Source organism: Triturus cristatus, chromosome 4_2 (genome assembly GCF_964204655.1).
Source record: "Triturus cristatus chromosome 4_2, aTriCri1.1, whole genome shotgun sequence".
In the NCBI taxonomy this organism is placed as follows: Eukaryota; Metazoa; Chordata; class Amphibia; order Caudata; family Salamandridae; genus Triturus; species Triturus cristatus.
The window spans coordinates 31870568-31889043 of NC_140586.1; the positions used below are offsets into that span (position 1 = coordinate 31870568).

General features: G+C 44.2%; 1 protein-coding gene across 2 annotated transcripts in view; it reads left to right on the forward strand.

The window, feature by feature from the left end:
* The window catches only part of ERBB3 (erb-b2 receptor tyrosine kinase 3), a 241740-nt gene that overhangs the window by 122443 nt on the left and 100821 nt on the right, over positions 1–18476 (forward strand). For both annotated transcript variants that reach the window (XM_085600288.1, XM_085600289.1), the window contains exon 2: positions 4935–5086. In XM_085600288.1, the coding sequence (XP_085456414.1) occupies positions 4935–5086 (152 nt within the window). The remainder of the gene's footprint in view (positions 1–4934; positions 5087–18476) is intronic.

Sequence of the window (18476 nt, forward strand, 5' to 3'; positions counted from 1 at the left end):
TGCCTTGTTACTTCGCCATTCCACTCCTCCACCCTCTCCTGTGTTGCTTTGCTGTTCCTGCCATTCCCCCTGAGTCGCTTTGACTTCCCTCAAGTGCCCGCTAAAAAAAAAAATCACTTTTACGTATTCATTTTATTTTTAGTTACAGATCTAACGTGGATCGGTACCTAAAAAGAAATAATAAAAATGGACCCACATCATTTTGTAGGTGTGTGTGGTGTGCACACAAAATTATTCAGGGAGCTGCATCAAAGGCTTTAGTTTTTTTTTTTTCTAACTTTAGTCACGCTGCACAACACTGTGGATGCTGAACATCTTGGCTAAAGACCATCTGCAAAGGCAAGACCTACTAGGTTTGCCCAATCTTGCTTTGTCTGGCTGTGGACCTGTTTTATAGTCTGGTAGGCCGGTGGTTTTTAGTGGTGATTTCCTTGATATTACGACAAAACATTGCTTGTAGCAAGCTCAAACCCATGCAGACTTCCATAAGTTGCAAAAAACATACAGTGTGTCTTTACAAGTTTGAAACTGCCCCAGTTTACAAACATGGGTCACTTGTTTATAGGGTGACCGGGCGTCCCGGATTTGTCAGGACGGTCCTGATTTTTCACAAGCTGTCCCGGGAGATTTCAAGAAATGTAGCTCATGTTCTGGCTTTTAAAGAGGGTAGACTGCAAACGGTGGGAGGTGCTTTTTTAGGTCTCGCCTGACCCAGCTCATGCGCTGGTCTGGCGAGACTTATTGAGAGGGCTCCAAAAAGTGCTACCAGGCCAGCCTAGAGCTACAGCGCATGTGTGTGGGCGCGCGCGGCACGCTTTACCGCGATTACTTTCACTTTCGCGGCCACACGGCTGCTTTGATGTTTGATCGCGATCACTTTCGCGGCCACATGGCCGCTTGGCATAGCCAATAGGTCTCGCTTTTGGGACCTTATAAGTATTTAGTTATGTAACTGTTGCATGGCTAAACACTTATAAGGTCCCAAAGGCGGGACCTATTGGCTATGCCAATGCTTGTTATGTTTTACAAAGCAGGGATAGTCAGCAGTTGTTTCAAGAAAGCAATTTAATTAACAGGCCAGCTACTGGGTTTAAAAATTGCCTTTTATGTATGGTCTAACTGCCTGTTCTGTAATTCTCCGCTGTCATTCTGTGCGATCGATGAAAGTAAAATTGTAGTCGTTCTTCTATTTTTGTGAAATGTCCTGTTTTTCGGCTTTAAAATTCTGGTCACCCTATTTGTTTAGCTCTCTAATTCACCTATCTGGGCAACTTTTATTTTGGCTCGGGGCTACTTTCTGTCCCAGTCCAACCCTGGATATATCTACCAACCTGGCTGAAAAAACATATGTGTGCTAGAGCCGGGCATATATTACCAAACGTAAACATCAGGAAACTTGCCGCTGGGCCTGTAGGACCTTTACGTTAATCCACCCATGGGTGTAGACGCAGCGCGAGCCACTTTCAGGGCAGGGACCTGTCTTGTTTGTTTGGGCGTTTCCAGAAGGAAGTGTTTTTATGAAATAACCATGGCACACTTGTTTGTTTGTCCTCTTGTGTTTTTCCTCCTCCCAATTAATTGACATTGGCGTGATGAACCTCAACACCTCGCGCTTGTCCTTTTCCTTCTTCCTTCCTTCTTTTCCTTCTTCCATAGCTGTTACGCCTCTCTTCTCTCTCACCTGTTCTCTTTAATTCCAACTTTAGCCTGCCTCTGTTTTCCAAACCGGGCCACCACCTTCTACCTCATGAGACTTCAAATGAATACTTTTTTTGAATTTGTAAATGCACCTTATACAAAACTCTTGTACTTCAAAGAGCTACCATGGGCGAAGGTGTAAACTATCTAGCGTAACATGTTTCCTCAAGTGTCTGCCATCAACAAGTTGCTGGTATTAGCAAAGTTCTTGTGTTTTTTAGGTCTGACCTTTCAGACAGCTTAATTGTCTCGCCAGACCTCTGTTTTTTTAAAAAAATTCAAAAACATATAAAATACGCATATATAGATGGGGATTTATGTCAGCGGGCTTCAGTCATTGGTTTCTTAAATTGTCATTCACACATTGGTCCGCCCACCACAGCATAAAGCACGGGGCAGCGGGACCGCCCAGTCTTTCTATAACCCCCTTCCCTCTGAGTGACTGCACAAAGCCTGTCACATGGTTCACATCCACCCACAATAGTTATTTTCTCTTTAGTGACAAAGATGGTTTAAAGTGTGCTTTTTATTCTATATTAATTTTAACAGCCAGCTGTTTATTTTGCCTCCAATTCGGGTTACATTTATTTTCTGTCTCTTTTTTTGTGTTGGTGTAATTTACTTAAGTGATATAACAACATTGTAGCTGCCGGAGAATCTGGGAATTGATTACATCTGAATTGTCTCCTTCACAAAAAATAATAATAACTCAATGTATGGTACAACGGAAAGGCTTAATATTTAAAAACAACGCTAGTTAAATAGCCTCATCAATGATTTTTTTTAAATTTACATTTTTTATTGGAAGCATACTGAAGTCACATTTAGGTGGCAGCATGGTTTCTTTATGATTTTTTGAAGACAAAAACTTGCAATAAAAAAAAGTTACCACCACCCCAGCTTGTCAAGGACAGACCTACAGAACAATCATCATTTTTTTGTTGCAGTTTTATATAGCGCAAATTGGACCCGAAGGTATTGGAACGCTTTTCATAAGCCCCAGTCGCATTACACATTCATTTTTAGTAGGTGTGGGGAGATTAAGTGATTTGTCCAGAATCACAGGATGTTGAGCCGACGCCAAGACTCGAACCTGGTTTCCCAGCTCTAGATTTGGCAGAGAAGTCAGCCAAGAGCCATGGAGTGCTAGATGTGTCTCAGATTTTCAGAATACCCACACAAGTACATGTTGTGACCATAATTGTGCAACTGTTACATACCCAGAGGACACCTTGCAAACCGAGCACCGGTTCCACCCTGCTGGGTCTACGTTTGATACCCCGATGCCTTAACATACTGACTGACCCTGGCACTTGGGAAGCTCCTAAAACTTTAAGATTCTGGGTGCCCTTTTAATTCTGATGGGGCTGGTAATGGAGTAAATGGCTCCATCAGAATTATGTGTATCAACAAAACTAGGGTACTTGTTCCTGTCTGGAGAAGATGAAAGAGAATGATTGGAAATAGAAAAATGTCCATCAGAATTATTATGATTTCCGCAGTAAATCCTTGGAGCGTTTCTTGCACCCAGAGACTCCTTCAAGAAGCAGATGGAGTCTCTCTGTGAATTACCTAGAAGAATAAACAGGGGAATCAGGACTGGAATTACTGAGTCATCTGATGATTTCTCATGTCTCAGGCGAGCTTAGTGGCCCTAAATGTAATCAGCTACTAACTGTTTACTGTTTAAAGTCTTTATTTCGATTCTTACATCATAAAAGACGATTGAAAGCAGTAGAAATTAGACATACATAAGATAGTTAATTTAAAACCATCACAATTACAATTTCATAAATTTCAAAAAACATTTCAACGTTAAAAATAGAATTAAACAGTATGATAAAGGCCTAATACATGAAAAAACCAGTTGAGAAGTTAAAAAACGAGAGCAAGATCAAGGTGCCTGCAGATATCTTGCTCTAATCACCCATGCCCACCCCAGGAATTTGGCTACGCCCACAACTACCACCTTAGAGGTATTGGTACGAAGCACCCATATAGCCTCAGCACTCCCTCTGACTTTAAGATGGCGGCAAATGGGCCTAATCCATTTGCTTCTTGGAGCATAATAAGCTGGACATGCAAATAGGAGATGGCCAACACTCTCCTTGTGACCAATGCACCAGGGGCAAAAATCACTCGCTCGATTAGACCAGTTCTTGGTGAAGGATCTTAAGGGCAGAGACCCTACTCGGAACTGGTGGTAGAGCTTTTTGTCAAGTGTCTTAGTTATAACGTCCCAGTAATTCTCCAGGAAAGGGTCCAATTTGTGGGACAAGAACCTTCCTGTTAAGCTAGTAGAATCTTAGGCGATAACTAATGCTTGGCGAACAAAAGCCCAGTAAAGTGCTTTAAATTCCTGTTTTGAAGGAAAGGTGGTTGAACCCGGGGAAACCCACAGCTGATTAAGACCCATGTCATCCAAGATCAATTTCACTTCACGAAGCCAGGGTATACTACTAGACCCCCAAATAGATCTTACTTCCTCTAGTTCCCTAGCAAAGAGGCTTAAGTCTGGGGAAGTCCAGATGCGTCTCCACAGGCGTCTCTCAGGCGTCTCTCAGGCGAGCTTAGTGGCCCCAAATGTAATCAGCTAGTAACTCTCTCCTCCCTCTGAGTTACCGGTTCCCCCTGTATCATTCAGACCAGGGGGGGATTACTGGCTGCATTAGGTCCATTGTGTCCGTTGTCTAGAAGATTTGAGAAGCTATAACATACTATGTCCTATCTTTAGTTGTTTCTCGAGCTATAGCTTACTATGTCTATATTAGAAGGTTCTAACCGCTATAATATATTATCCGCGACATTCTGAAAGCTATAACATATTGTATCAGGCCTTTGGAACCTAAATATAAGATCCAGTCCTGAAAGCTTTGACATATATTTTGAGTCAATGGGAGGTCCTAGAAGGTAAAAAGCGCAATTAAGTTTGTATAAGTTATAACACAGTGTCAGATCTCTGAAAGTCCTGGGAGCCATGATATAGTGCGTCAAAGCTGTGGGAGGTCCTTGCAGCTGGCTATAACATTCTATGCTTGGGTAGTTTTGGAAGTTGTTGCGTTGCCAGATTTCCGGGAGGTACTAAAAGCTGCAGCGTCCCTCGTCATGTCTTCGAGAAGTTATCAATAAGCTCTAGAAACCTTTTTAGGGTACCTAGAAAGCTCTACAAACTATAATATACAATGTCTGTTCTTTGGAATTGGTTTTCATGTGGTCTTGATGCTTTTTTCCCACAGTCTGTGCCGGAACCATCAATGACATGAGTATTTCAGGCGGCTCCACGGAACAGTTTCTTGCCATGGTGCAGATGTACAACAATTGTGAGATAGTCCTGGGTAACTTGGAGATCAGCATGCTGGACCCGGAGCGCGACTTGTCCTTTCTGCGGGTGAGTGGGCCCACCATATGAGGGTAGGGGGGGTTGGTACAGTACAGTCGTGCAAGGCTAGAAGAAGATGCGGGACGGCAGCTAAAAAGATGGATGTGGGGTGGAACCAAAACACGCCAAAAAATAAAGATAAGTTAGAAGAAGCAGAGTACAATCCGCTAACATTTGATCCCTCACGTACAATGTCTCCAAGGTGATACCTCGGCATGCATATTATTTCCAAGGTGAGGACCCAGCATGCAAGATGAGACCCCGGTGGGTGGAATATCCCCAAGCTGAGATGCTGATGTGGCTACTATGATTAGGGTAAGACTCAGGCAAGAACAATGTCTCCAAGTTTAGACCACCCACGGTACATGATTTCTATAAGTTGAGACCTCTGTTTAGTCTATATGACCAAGTGAGACTACTGAGTGAACAATATCTCTTAGGTAGGACCCCCGATGTGCCTATTATGATGAAAGTAAGAACCTAATTTGACCAATACGGCCAAGGTGAGGCCTGACATTTACAATATTGTCAACATGAGACCCTTATGTGGCTAAAATGGCCAAAGTGAGACCCCAGTGCTTACAAATACAGACTAGCACACCACATGAATTACAATTCTGAGACCATTTTTTAATCAAGAATTGTTGAATCCAAACATAGAAAGATTCCATTGTTAGTTTCAAGCACAGTGTCCCTTCAAAATGGCCCAAAGTGAGAACCCAGTTTGATTAATATGATCAAGCTGAGAACGCCAGCACCCACAATTCCTTTAAGATGAGACCCAAAGTGCCAGAAAAAGGCAAGATGAGAAACCAATGTGGCCAATAAAACAAAGGTGAGACACCAGCATGCACAATATCTCCAAGAGGAGACTCGGGCATGCACAGTATCTCAAAGGTGAGACCCTGGCTTGCACAATATTTCCAAGGTGAGACCACGGTGTACCCGATATGGCCAACGTAAGAATCAAATGTAACCAATACGGCCAAACTTGCGTATTTGCTGTGCACAAAATCTCCAATGTGAAATCCCAGCATACAGAATACCTTCAAGGTGAGAGTCCAAATTCTAGATATGGGCAGGGCCAGACACAAGTGTGACCAATATGGCCAAGGTGAGAGCCCGGTGTACCCAACATTTTTCAGGAGAGACCTTTATGTGCAGACTATCTCAAGGAAGAGGCCTTAATGTGACAAATATGACCAGAGTGAGCTTCTGGCATGCCCAATGTCTCTAGGTTGAGACCCCAGTGTGCATAGTATCTCAAACATGAGGCCCGACATGCCCAATATGGCCAGATTAATGGCCCAATGTGAGCAATGCGACCAAGACCAAGTTGAAACTCACTATGCAAAATACCTTCAAGGTGAGACTCAAATGTGATTTATTTGCCAACGAGAGTCCCTGATTTGGTTATCATGTCCAATGTAGGGCACAGAAGTGTTCAGTGTCATACAGGTGACTCTAGCTAGTTGTTGTTTGATTTTGTGCTAAGTGAGACACACAAAACAATGTAGGAAAGTCCTAAAACTCAACCCTAACCCGAAAACGGAGAAGTCAGAATGACGAACCATCTAAAAACAAGCTCAGGCACTTCCTCTGAGAGCAGACAAGACCCACCTTCTCCGCAGGCTCCAGTGGCTTCCATAAAACAATTCACTTCCTTCTCATTTCACATGGTTGCTTACCAAACAATATCAAGAACAGGCTCTGGTTTTTTACCAGCAATCCAGATCTTGTTGCAATGGAAAAAGTACGGCTTTACTAACACGTACAAATTCATTCGGCCAGACATGGGAGTTCAGTACTTGATTGACACAGGATCATGATTCTGCAATCATCTACTAGTATGTGTAGAAGGAGTGCATGTGCTTTAAATAACATACATAAACAAGCATTGGCAAAGGTGTACGTAGAAGCCTCACCATCATGGTTGAATAGGCAATTACATATACCTTACTGCAAGGATACATGCACAAAAATAAAAGCAAGCAAGAAAAGAAACAAAAAAAGACCTTTGCCACCAAAACGTGATGGCCATACACATGCAGTAGAATTTTTTTTTTTTTAATGGCATATCCTTTTAATACAACAGAACGGGTGCTTCCTAGAAGGCAGGTGTTCTTAGAACCGATCTAGAAATGCCTTTTCACTTGCATCTCACAAAAAATTATTTTTATTGATGCAAACAAAAGTTGCACCGGGCTTTGAATTACTGTAACCCAAAGAGAGATTTCAGACATACAAGCACGCAAGCTAAGCCTTAGCAAGGAGAATGCCTTTGTTGTGGCATCGTCCATGGTAATGAGAAATATGCAAAATTGAATTTGGGGGAGGTTGGAGTGAGTTGTCCAAGAAAGTTTGTTACACATATTAAGCAACATTCAGGCACATGCATCAAAGGAAAAACCGGTCGTAAACGTGCATATTCTCAGAATCTGCCCCTTTGCGACCGGTATTTTTGCATTTGGGATGCATCATCCCAAATGCAAAAATCGCGATTTAAGGAATCTCTAAATTGCGATTACTTAAATTGGGATTGCATTTAAGGAATCCCAAATTGAGATTCCTTAAATGCAATGCATTAAAGTAAAAAAATTTGCGATTTCGCTAATAGGGGGAGCAAATTACCATGAAGTTGAACTTTTGTGCATTTTTCAAAGTTTCATGTTGCGCACACACATGCCCTTAGAGCATGTGTGAGTGCAACATATGTGCACAGATCAATATCAGGGGTGCAATATGGTGTCATTTTGACACCCTTGCACCCTTGAAATTGCATGAGCAATTTGCAAGTACCAACTGGTACTCGCAAATTGCTCATGCAATCTCCAATTCATTCCTATGGGCCTGGAGGCCCATAGGAATGAATGGGACGGCATTCCTTAATTGCGAGTCGCAATTAAGGAATGTGTAGGAATCGCTATTTTTATAGCGATTCCTACATGCATAGGCTTTTGCAATTCCTTAATTGCGATTCCTTAATAATCGGAATTAAGGAATCGCAAAAGTCTACGTTGATGCATGTGCCTGTAAGTGAGTAAAAAATAGGACTGAAAAGAGCGCAGACTTTTACAGAGGTATCACCTACCACATTAGGAAGTTTGTGGCAAATATTAAATTTTAAAGCAGTTTAATTCAGTACCATTGATGGAAGCTGGAATAAGTTAAATACATTTTTATAAGGCAGGACATATGGGTCTGTTTCAGATAATATTTTGGAGGATTAATGGGGCATGGTGCATTTGGTGGCATGAACATAAGTCAAAGCATGACAGACGTTTCTCACAACTTTATTATAATTTCGGGGTTCACTCCTCAAGGATGCATGAAGCAAAGTTTACCAAACAGCGTAGATAACTGCCCTACATTTCAATCAGTTCTGGAAAGTAAAATAATGAATCCGTGAAATCGCCATTGAGGGGTGCGCGGGTTACAGAATTCCTGGTATTAGGCAGTGGTTTGACTGCGTGAGTGAAATGCAGACCAGGAACCGATCATTGAGACCACCATATTAGTAAGCGCGCATTTGACGGTGCTACCGTGTCAATAATTGTAAGGATCAGCGCTTTTTATTAGTACTACTATACTCTTCATGAACAGTACCTCCACTCCTCAGAAGGGCTGCCTTACCTTTACTGAAGAATATCATGTTATATTTTGCAGATCTGTTACTCTTTAAAATACAGTATTAGCCCATCATAAAATGGCTGCCATGTCCATTTTGTGACAGTAGAGTCGCTCCTCAGAAGGTCTGCCATACAGTTATTGAGCATTAAACAGACTAGTCAGCATGGCTACTACTCTTTGCATGGATTCAACAGGATGGTGACGTATAGGTAGACAACACCAGTGCTTCTCAGTTAAGCTGCCATGCTCTTCGAGGGACAGGGCCGAAACTTCACAGAAGGGCTCCTACACCTTCCATAGACAGTATCCACACTTCCCAGCAGGGCTGTCATACTTTGCACGAACAGTTCCAGTACTTTCCAGCACAATGTCCATATGGCTGTAGGACTAGGACAGTGCTCACCAGCAGGGATGCCATAATGCTATAGGATGGTGCCAGTTTCTGATGGCTGAGTGGACTGGCGCCTTTAATGCTGACATCTGTTTTGATCCAGTGGTCACCGGTTTACATCCCTGAATGTCCACTCGGTCTTTCATCCTCCTCTGTTCAACAAAATGAGTACCATTCATGAGCAACAGCATAAAGTTGTCAACAGTATCAATAGGCCCTGAAGGGCCCCGAGGGGTTGCAGGAACATTAAAAAGGCATATGATTTCATGTTTTCTCAGAAGAACAGAATATTCGCATTACCGAACAACTCTGTGAGGGAATGGACAGAGCTTTCAACTGGCTCGTGTTATTACGGTGATCCCCTGATGATCACGGCGTTGATTGCGAACACTTTGAATTCTGGGCAGTCACTTTTGCCATCAGTAGCACCGGTTGAAAATCCAACCGTTTGCACTGGCTGAAGTTGGCTCCATGGCATGAGTCTGGTTGGCCATGGTAGGTAGATACTCCTGGAAAAGGGAAGCTGAATTATTTGCCACACAGCAGCATCCATGCTGCAATATTGACCAATCGTGCCCTCCTGCTGTACAGGATGTGCACAGTCTGGGTTGAGCACAGTAACCCAAACCTCCCATTCTATAGGGCTAGGACATTTATTACAAATGACATTTATTAATGCCACTTTGTCTAATAAGGTTGCTGAAATTTAGTACAGTACAGACATGTGCATGGAGGTAGAGGGAGAGCCTGGCTGTGCACGCAGGACGAGGCGATGAGAAATGTGCCAACCCTCAGGTCTTTACACAAAAGATCATTTCAATTTTCATTCCTTTAAGAAATAAAGTGTTTGTTTTGTAAAGTGCGATCTGGCATTGATACAGAATTTGAAGGCTATTGTAGGATTTAGTTTTTTTAGTTTGAGCCACAGCTTTTGTTATGCTGATTTTCTATAACCCCCGCCCTCATTATCTGGCAATAGCAGTGAGTGTCTTTACAGTCAGGTCTTTATGCTCCATGTCAATGTCCCTACTTCCAGTGCTTTAAATAGGCCGGTACGCACCGGAACTGAGTACCGGCACTTCTCAGTTTTCTCCCCCTGAGTACCGGAACTTGTTTTCGGGCAAGAAGAGTACCAGTACTCCCAGAAGCAGCAGGGTTCAGGCCCTGAAGTACGGGTACTTGCAACGCAAAAACTACTGATAATGACCCTTTCAGATGGAGCGTGTTTATGTGCGCTCTGGCAGGCAGCGGGTAGTGTTTTCCTGCGCTGGTGTGCTCCTGCAGTGATAGGTTCTAATTGGCATCGCAACAAGAATGAGGATGTAGCCAGAATGAACTGGTTCTATATATGATTTAACATTTTTTAGCATTCCTTTAAATATTATATGTGTACATTTTAGTGATAACGAAATATTGATGAAATATTACTATATGTGTTTGTCATTGCCAAATGTGCTTTTATGGTCTAATATATTTTTGACCGAATAAAGATGAAGAATTGAATTGAGGATGTGGCCAGAGACGCCGACAGTGGAACTGGTGAACCAGGTTCGAATCCCGACGTCGGCTCAGCACCCTGTGATTCTGGGCAACTCACTTAACCAGTGGTGCTTAAAAAAATGTAGGCTTTAATGCAAATGTTCCTACTGTCATGTAGAGTGCTTAAATGCCCATGACCCAAATTCGCGCAATCTCAAACTGCCAAAAATTAGGCCCTGCACCTATGACATAGAAGCTGATGCTTGTCATGTCTCCTATGTAAAGAGGCAATTTGATATTGCGCGAATTTGGCCCATGGGCGTTCAAGTGCTTTACATGACTATCAGAACATTTGTATTAAAGCTTACTTATGTGGCTATTGTTACATTCCTGGCTCATAGCCACGCCCCCAGACACGCCTCTAACGGCCCACCCAGTCTAATTAGTGAGTACCGGCACTTCTCATTTTCCATTTAAAGCACTGCCTACTTCTGAATCTCATTGGCATTCTGTGTCATTTTTGGTTTAACTGTGTCATTGTCCTCACGTCGCATTGTCCCCACGCTCCAATATCAGCCCATAATACCAGTGCCCAATGTCATTGTCCCCCTGACTATGCCTGTTGTGCTGTGCTCTGTGCCTGTCTTACTGTGTTGCCTTGTCAGTGTTCTCATGCCAGTGTCCCTCTGACATTGCCGCCTTGGCACTGGAAGGGTCCCTATCCCAGTGCATTGTGTTCATTGCACCAAGTCAGTTTCCCCATAGCAGTGTCTCATAGTCAATGCCAATGTCACAGCGGCAGCATCCCTATGACGGTGACACCATGCACATACCGCCATATCAGTGCGCCTGTCTTCATGTACAAGTCACCTGGCCTGCGTCTCGGTGTCCCTTTTCCATATTCATTGACCTGTGTTGCCTCCCCGTGTCAGTCGGTCCCCGCCAGTGGCCATTGCGAGTCTCCACATGTCTGTCCCATCAGTCAGTTTCCAAGGTCAGGTTATCAGTGACTCTGTCCGCGTGCCAGTGTTCAGGATACTAGGCAGGAGCAGAATGTCACACGTCACCACCCCAACTTGATCTGGAAGCTGTCAGAAACTCTGCAGCAAACCATGACAAGCAGGGAGGGGGGGCTTAAAGTTGGGGACACCGGGGAGTGGATCCTGCAACGAGATGGTTCTACACTGCACCGCGTAGGCACACGCGCACACACACACACACTACGACAGTTCATACCTGTGGAGACTTTGTATTGAACCAGAGGAGATGTCTGCGTTGAACAGCAGCAAACAATTGATGGAAATGAACTCGCCCAGCTATTTGGATTGAGGAATAACATCAAGGTTAATCATTCATTAAGTATACTAGGAACACATGTTATTCACACGTTCACCTTCCTTACTTGCATTTTATCGATCCATTAATCTTCATCGATCAGTCAATTCTCGATAGTAATTCTTCTTCAAGTTCTTAATTTTCTTTCACTCTAGAAAAAGTCAAGAAATGGCTTTATGGTATGATCACTTGCTTTTCCGAACTGGATAGATGATTGTTCAGAATGCCCTTGTAACTGTTCGCCGTGTTTTTAAATCCCACCCTACAGTTACATCAACATACAATATCATTAGGCAACCTTCTGGATTCCATTCATCCAAGATTAAAAACTCAAGGGATCATGCACGCAAGGCTAGACGCTCTCTCCATGCACCTCTTTCTCGAAGATAGCCCGGCCCTCAGGTGTGTTCTACTTTGGATCCATCTCTCACTTGCTCATGCGAATTTTCAAATTACACGTCTTCTTGTGAAGATATGCGCTAGTCAATATTAACCACCACTAGCTGAGTCGTTATACATAATCCAGGCTCTTTCCCAAGGTACCGCACTTACCTTGTGGAGTCTTGTTTGGGTGATATTCACTGCCTTTATAGCTCCTTATCTGCCTGTGAACCACATTGACTAGCAGTTGATGCTTGGCATGGCTTCCTTTTTTAGGTCCCTCTCGAAATCAAGTCTTGCAAGATCCAAGATGGCGGTGGTCATGCCTGATCACCGCGGTTTGTTCTTGCTTACATCTCTGTAGGAAGGGCGGAACCCAACTTTTAACAAAAGGCTCATCGTCAGGGCCACTGGAATTATATGGCAGGAGAGGGGCAAATTCTGTGGCAGGGTTGAGTAAATTATGCGGCAAGAAAAGGCAAATTTTGCGGCATAATTCAGCACATTTTACATTAGTATTACTGCAGTTTTTCATTATTTCTAAATTCGGTAACACTTTCTGGGCCTTGGTTGCATTACACTAGTACAAATATAACATACAAATATATAAATAAGCAACAAAAAGACGACCAGTCCAGCTTTGCATAGGTCCTTCCACTGTGCGGCAACACGTGTTGTCGCATTTTTAGAAACTATTGAACACGTTGAGCAAGAAGCAAAAATATTTTTTGATGAAATCTGCAGATTATGTGGCAGATGTTGGAGTAGGTGGCAAATGCGGCAAATCTATAATCATGCGAAAATCGCAGGGGCCTCACTATCGCATAATACCAGTGCCCCTGTTCATAGTGTCGTTGGCCACAGGCTGTAGCACACCTACCCACCCTGCTGCCGGAATTAACCCGGTGCAAGTTGAAGCTTCCTTCATCACTTTGTACTTGACGAAGGGGCCTGACATCACAGAAGTAGATGGTGGGTTCCAGATTCTTGATGGCATCGGATAGTTTTTCAGTAGTAAGCGGGGTGAAGGATTCCCATGTTTGTATACACATATGAGCCGGAGGTGGGGGAAGGTGGAAAGTCAGCTTGAAGCTGAGGCTGATCAAGTAGATTTTCTCAGACAAAGTAATTGAGGAGTTCCTCTCATCTCTCTCTGGAGCAGACGGGAAACTACTGTCGGAAGCGGTGAAACGCTCTCTGAGGTGCCGTCAGAGGGATCTTGTGGTATTAGGTCGAATTAAGCTCTTCACTTTTCTTGTGGGTGCACATTTATTCGCTGACTGCTCTGAGATGGCGGATTTTGTTCAAAGGAAGCCTTTTCTCTGTATTTTGATGGGGCGTATCATTTTTTTTTTTAGGATGGGCAATATTAGAAAGAGAAGTTGGCCTGAATATCAATGGGTTACTTAAAACATTGTAATCCCACTGATTTTATGGGAACATCGCTTTGCTTAAACCTTATTTTTTTAACCTTTTAAATGAAGTTTAGGAGGTAGGAAGGTATCTTACAGGCTGTAAGACTGCGCTATCAGTTAAGTTCTGAAAGCGCTGCAGCCCTCCTTAGCTACAACACTGTAATCAACATGTTGTGAAAAATCTGTAATAACATTGATGATATGGAAACCACACATATAGTGCCTCATTGCGAATCATGCCTCAGATCTGGTTTTCTAAACTCTTTATATAGCAGTTGTTATGGCTGTTCTTCTCCTTGTGTTCCAAGATCCATGACCCGCTCTACCCCTTCTACCCATAAGCACTTTGCTTTATCAGAATAAACTTAGCAACTTAGATGATACATTTACATTTATAGACAATGGGGCACTTGGACGGCTGTATCCGTCCCAGTGTAAACCTTTACACAACGTATTAGGCTCATATAGGACAGTGGATTGATGCTCCTGTGGTAGAGGCCACGTGTGACCTTGGGCACCCTGATCAAACCCTAGCAAGGCTACCGCAGGCTTCCACCCTTCTAAGATGTCCGCCACTTGCAGAAGGCTTGCTTTGGTGAGGTTTGCTGAATTGGCGAGGGCTGTTGCAGCTTCCTAACCCCAGTGTGTGTGTGTTCCCATAGTCTCATGCTGGATAATGGAGATTCGTAGCACCCTCCCCTCAGTGAATCCCTGGCTGCTGGGCAATTAATAATATTCTGACCTTTTTTCTTGACTTTCTACCACACGCCAGCCTGTCAAGCTCTCAAAGGTCCTGACTGCCTTCCTGCAAGCAACACTTCCTTCAGCAGCACTTTCCTCAGCAACACTTCCCTCAGCAGCACTTCCCTCGTTCCTGGTGCGTCTTCGAAAACTACAAGCAGACAAGCCATGGATCCCACTGGGCTTTAACCAGGGCTTTAAGTGGGACGAAAAAACTGGGGTGTTCTCTCAAAGGGGCGTGGCTGATATAATTAAGGGCGTGGCTGAACACATTTATGCTAAATATATGTGCTCAGCATAATGTGCCGCCCGACTGGTGTTTTGCTGCTTCTGTTATTGCCTCCATATATATAATACAAGTAACATTACACCTACAAGTCATGACTATTGGCTTTGTCAGGGGTTGTTAGTTGGATAAGATAAACTTACTACATGCATACATACAACTATGGCTTCGTTGTATATAATATTGAAAATGCTGTAGTTCTTGTGTGAGAGGTTGTGGCGTAATGGCTAGAGCTGCCAACTTTGGAGCTAAGGAAGCAGGTTTGAGTCTCCGCGTCAGCTCAACATCCTGCGTTTCTAGGCAAATCACTTAATCTCCAGTGGCTACCCAAAAAAAATGAGTATATCCTTGTTGGTACTCATGTAAAGCACTTATAGTTTTGCAATATAGAACTGCAAAAAAAGAAAAGTTACATCAAAAACAGTGAACTGCTGCAGAGTTAAGATATTTTTTTCCATTCTGAGAGTGGGGATGAAAATGGAGAGCCCGAAAGGAACCTCTCTCAGCCAGGGCCGGACTGGCCATAGCGGGCATTGGGTGTTTCCCCAGTAGGCCACTAGGGTGGGGGTCGGTTTTGGGCCCCTGGGGGCCGTTTTTGTTAACGGGGGTCAGCAATATCGGCCCCTGTAACAAAATCGGCCGAAACCGGTCCTTGCAAACTGCCCGGCTGCACACCCCCTAACCCCAGGGGGGGCCGGCTGAGCAGTTTGCCAGGGCCGGTTTCTGTTACCAGTCCGGCCCTGCTCTCAGCACCTGCTTTTAAGAAGTGCCGGTGCTCTGCACCAGCCAGACCCGGCCCACTTAAAGCCCAGTTGCATAGTAAGGGTGCCAAAGACCCTTATGCGAACAAGGAAAATGTATGTGCCCCCATAGGTTGGCTAGCAAAAACATCCATGATTGAGGTGCCGTGTGCACCCCACTCTCCTGGGCCACAGACACACACAGTGCTACTATGTGCGCCACACTAGTGATAGCTACACCCCTGAGTGGGAGCCTCGAAGCCCTGGGTTCTAGTCCCACTGTGTCGCATCCCCCCTTGCTTAAAGGAATGGACATGTGTTTATGTGCGCTGCACTAGTGATAGCTACACCCCTGAGTGGGAGCCTCGAAGCCCTGGGTTCTAGTCCCACTGTGTCACATCCCCCCTTGCTTAAAGGAATGGACATGTGTTGCTTTGGAAAAGTTTGCTTTACAATGCAGGGAAAATCTCTCACTTTAACGTGCATACTTTAATTGGAGATGTTTGATGTTTGAAATCAGCTATTTAATTCAATAGCAGGTCGCTTAACCTTCCCGCCCTGACAGCCGTCAGGAGTTTGGGGATGGCGGGGCCAAAAATAAACATAGGATGGTTAAGCCCTCGTGGGTTCCCCATGGCTACAGCCCTGGTAGTATGCCTGATAAAATATCAAAAGGATAAAAAATGGAAGGGAAAAAGTACTGGCAGAGAAGAGTATGGGCCCACCTGCCTTGGCTCTGAAGCACACCACCTTCTAGGCAGATTTGCATGCGTGATCAGGTAAAATAATGCCATTGCCCTCGGTGGGTTGACCCAATGCTCGTTGCTGTTAGCTGTGGTTGGCAGAAGCAAGTGATAGGCGGAAGTAAAATGTGAATGACAGCTAAAAAAGCCTATGAATGAAGAGGGCCCACAGTTCTCCTGTGTATTTATGCCTGCGTGCATTTTTCATTGTTTTTTGTGTTTCTGCATTGCAGGAGGCTCAAAAGATAGCTAAAGCTGTCTTTAAAGGGTTCTTTGTTTCTTCATAGGGCTGCAAACAGAAATATCTAGAAGTAACTTGGAAAGGAGAGATAGGAATTAAGTTACAAGGGGGAGTGAAAGTGACATGATTTATTCTGCCCAGGCTCAGCCTATCAGTCAGAGGCAGCCCTGGGGTGTCCAAGTGGGTCCAGAACAACCACAGCCATGTAATATTGCTTGCAAATGTCCTCACTATATTAGTGCACTCCAGCTGTTTTCATTGGGCCAAATTCACAAAACTCCACCGTTCACGAAAGGCAAGAGCAGTGGAGTACAGATTTACGATCTCATACCTAGTATAGGAAATGGAAATCTACGCATCCACACGTATAAGCCTAAGGGCCCATTCAAGGCACTGAGTATCATATGCATGAAGGCGTGAGCCTGTTGACATGAGGAGTCCCAGTTACCATGCTCGTGTGGGTCATGGGGGCCAATGCATAACGCAGCAGCATTCACCTGCCTGCTGATTTGGCATGCATCAAAGGTTGGGCTGGAAATGTGAGCCTGCATCTGTGCTCACTGCCGACCCCTCCCATAGTCTGCAGGCCCTGTTCGTGATTCGGAATATTAGGGTTAATAATCGCATGAGCTGGAAGGACAACTTGGCTAAAATGATGTTAAATTATAAAAGAGCTTCTGGGGCGGTTATGAGAGAACACCGGAAATCTAAGAGCAAGCCCTTATCACCGCTCCTAACTATTTATGAGGGCTAAGTTCTCCCATCCGCCCTATAGGGCTCAGAACTATGGGGGTTTGAAAATACTATAGAGCTGGACAGAGCTGAAAATACGTTTTTGAGAGACGCGGTAGCCCTCCCAGTCTCTACCCCGTTAATTCCTCTCCGGGCAGATATGGGCAGGCGCCCTCTCAAGGATTTAGTGCGCTTGCGCCCGTTACTTTTTTGGGTTCGCTTGCGAAGGACAAGGGAGCTTCAGGATTATGCCGCCGCCCTAGACGAATTAATCCAGCTTAATTCCAACAATAGGATTAAATGGCTGAGCAACCTGAAGCGGTTGGTAATTCTCTTGGGTTTGAGCGACTCCTGGGAAAGCCAATCACCTCCACCCAAGCTGGTGATTAAACAGCTATATTGGGATCTAGTCCAGCAAGAGACCCTCTCCAGTAGTTTTGGGGGTCCCCTTACTAAGCGATTCTTGTCCTTCAAATGGATTAGGAGTTTCGAACCACTCTTGGACTATATCGAGTTGCCCTTGGATAGAGCACTTTACTTGAAGGTCAGGTTCGGGATCCTCCCAGTAAACGATTTCACTTCGGGGTGGAAAAAGCATGATGGCCAAGAGAATTCATGTCCAGGCTGTGCAGCCCCTACAGAGTCCGTGGCACATCTTTTTTTTGCTTGCCCAGCCTATAGGGTTGCCAGGAGGATTTGGTTAAAGCCGCTATGCAGGGGTTTGGGCCTTAGATGTCATAAAACGGCCCTGCGGATACTCAGCACTGATACTTCCTCTATTGCTATGGTCTGTGGAGTTGCAAAATTTCTGGGCAGTGCTTGGCGATCCCGTATGAGGTGTTGTAAAACCTACCCTTGCCCACCTATTAGTTAAAAGTTCTTGGTTAGGATTTCTATCATGTCTGATATGTGACTTGTGTTTATCCTTAGTAGGGTATTGGTAAAATGTCGCTTCTATTTTTACGTTTGGTATTTTATATATTGTATTGTGCTGTTATATTGCTCTTTTATGATGAAATTTCATCGAATAAAGAATTGATTCGGAATCTGGGGTGCAGAATTTGGGGCTGGGTAATTGCGGTGTGCAATTTGCACCCCCAGATGTGCGAGTATACTTATGGGAATGTAATATGCCGATACTCTAAAAATCTGGTGTGAGTACTGCCCTCATGGACCTGCGCTGGACACCTTTGCACTAGCTGCCTGAGTACCTCTCTGCTTCTCCCCTAACACAAAACCTTTACAGGATGACACACGGCCTTGAATGTGTAGTCCTTGATACCAG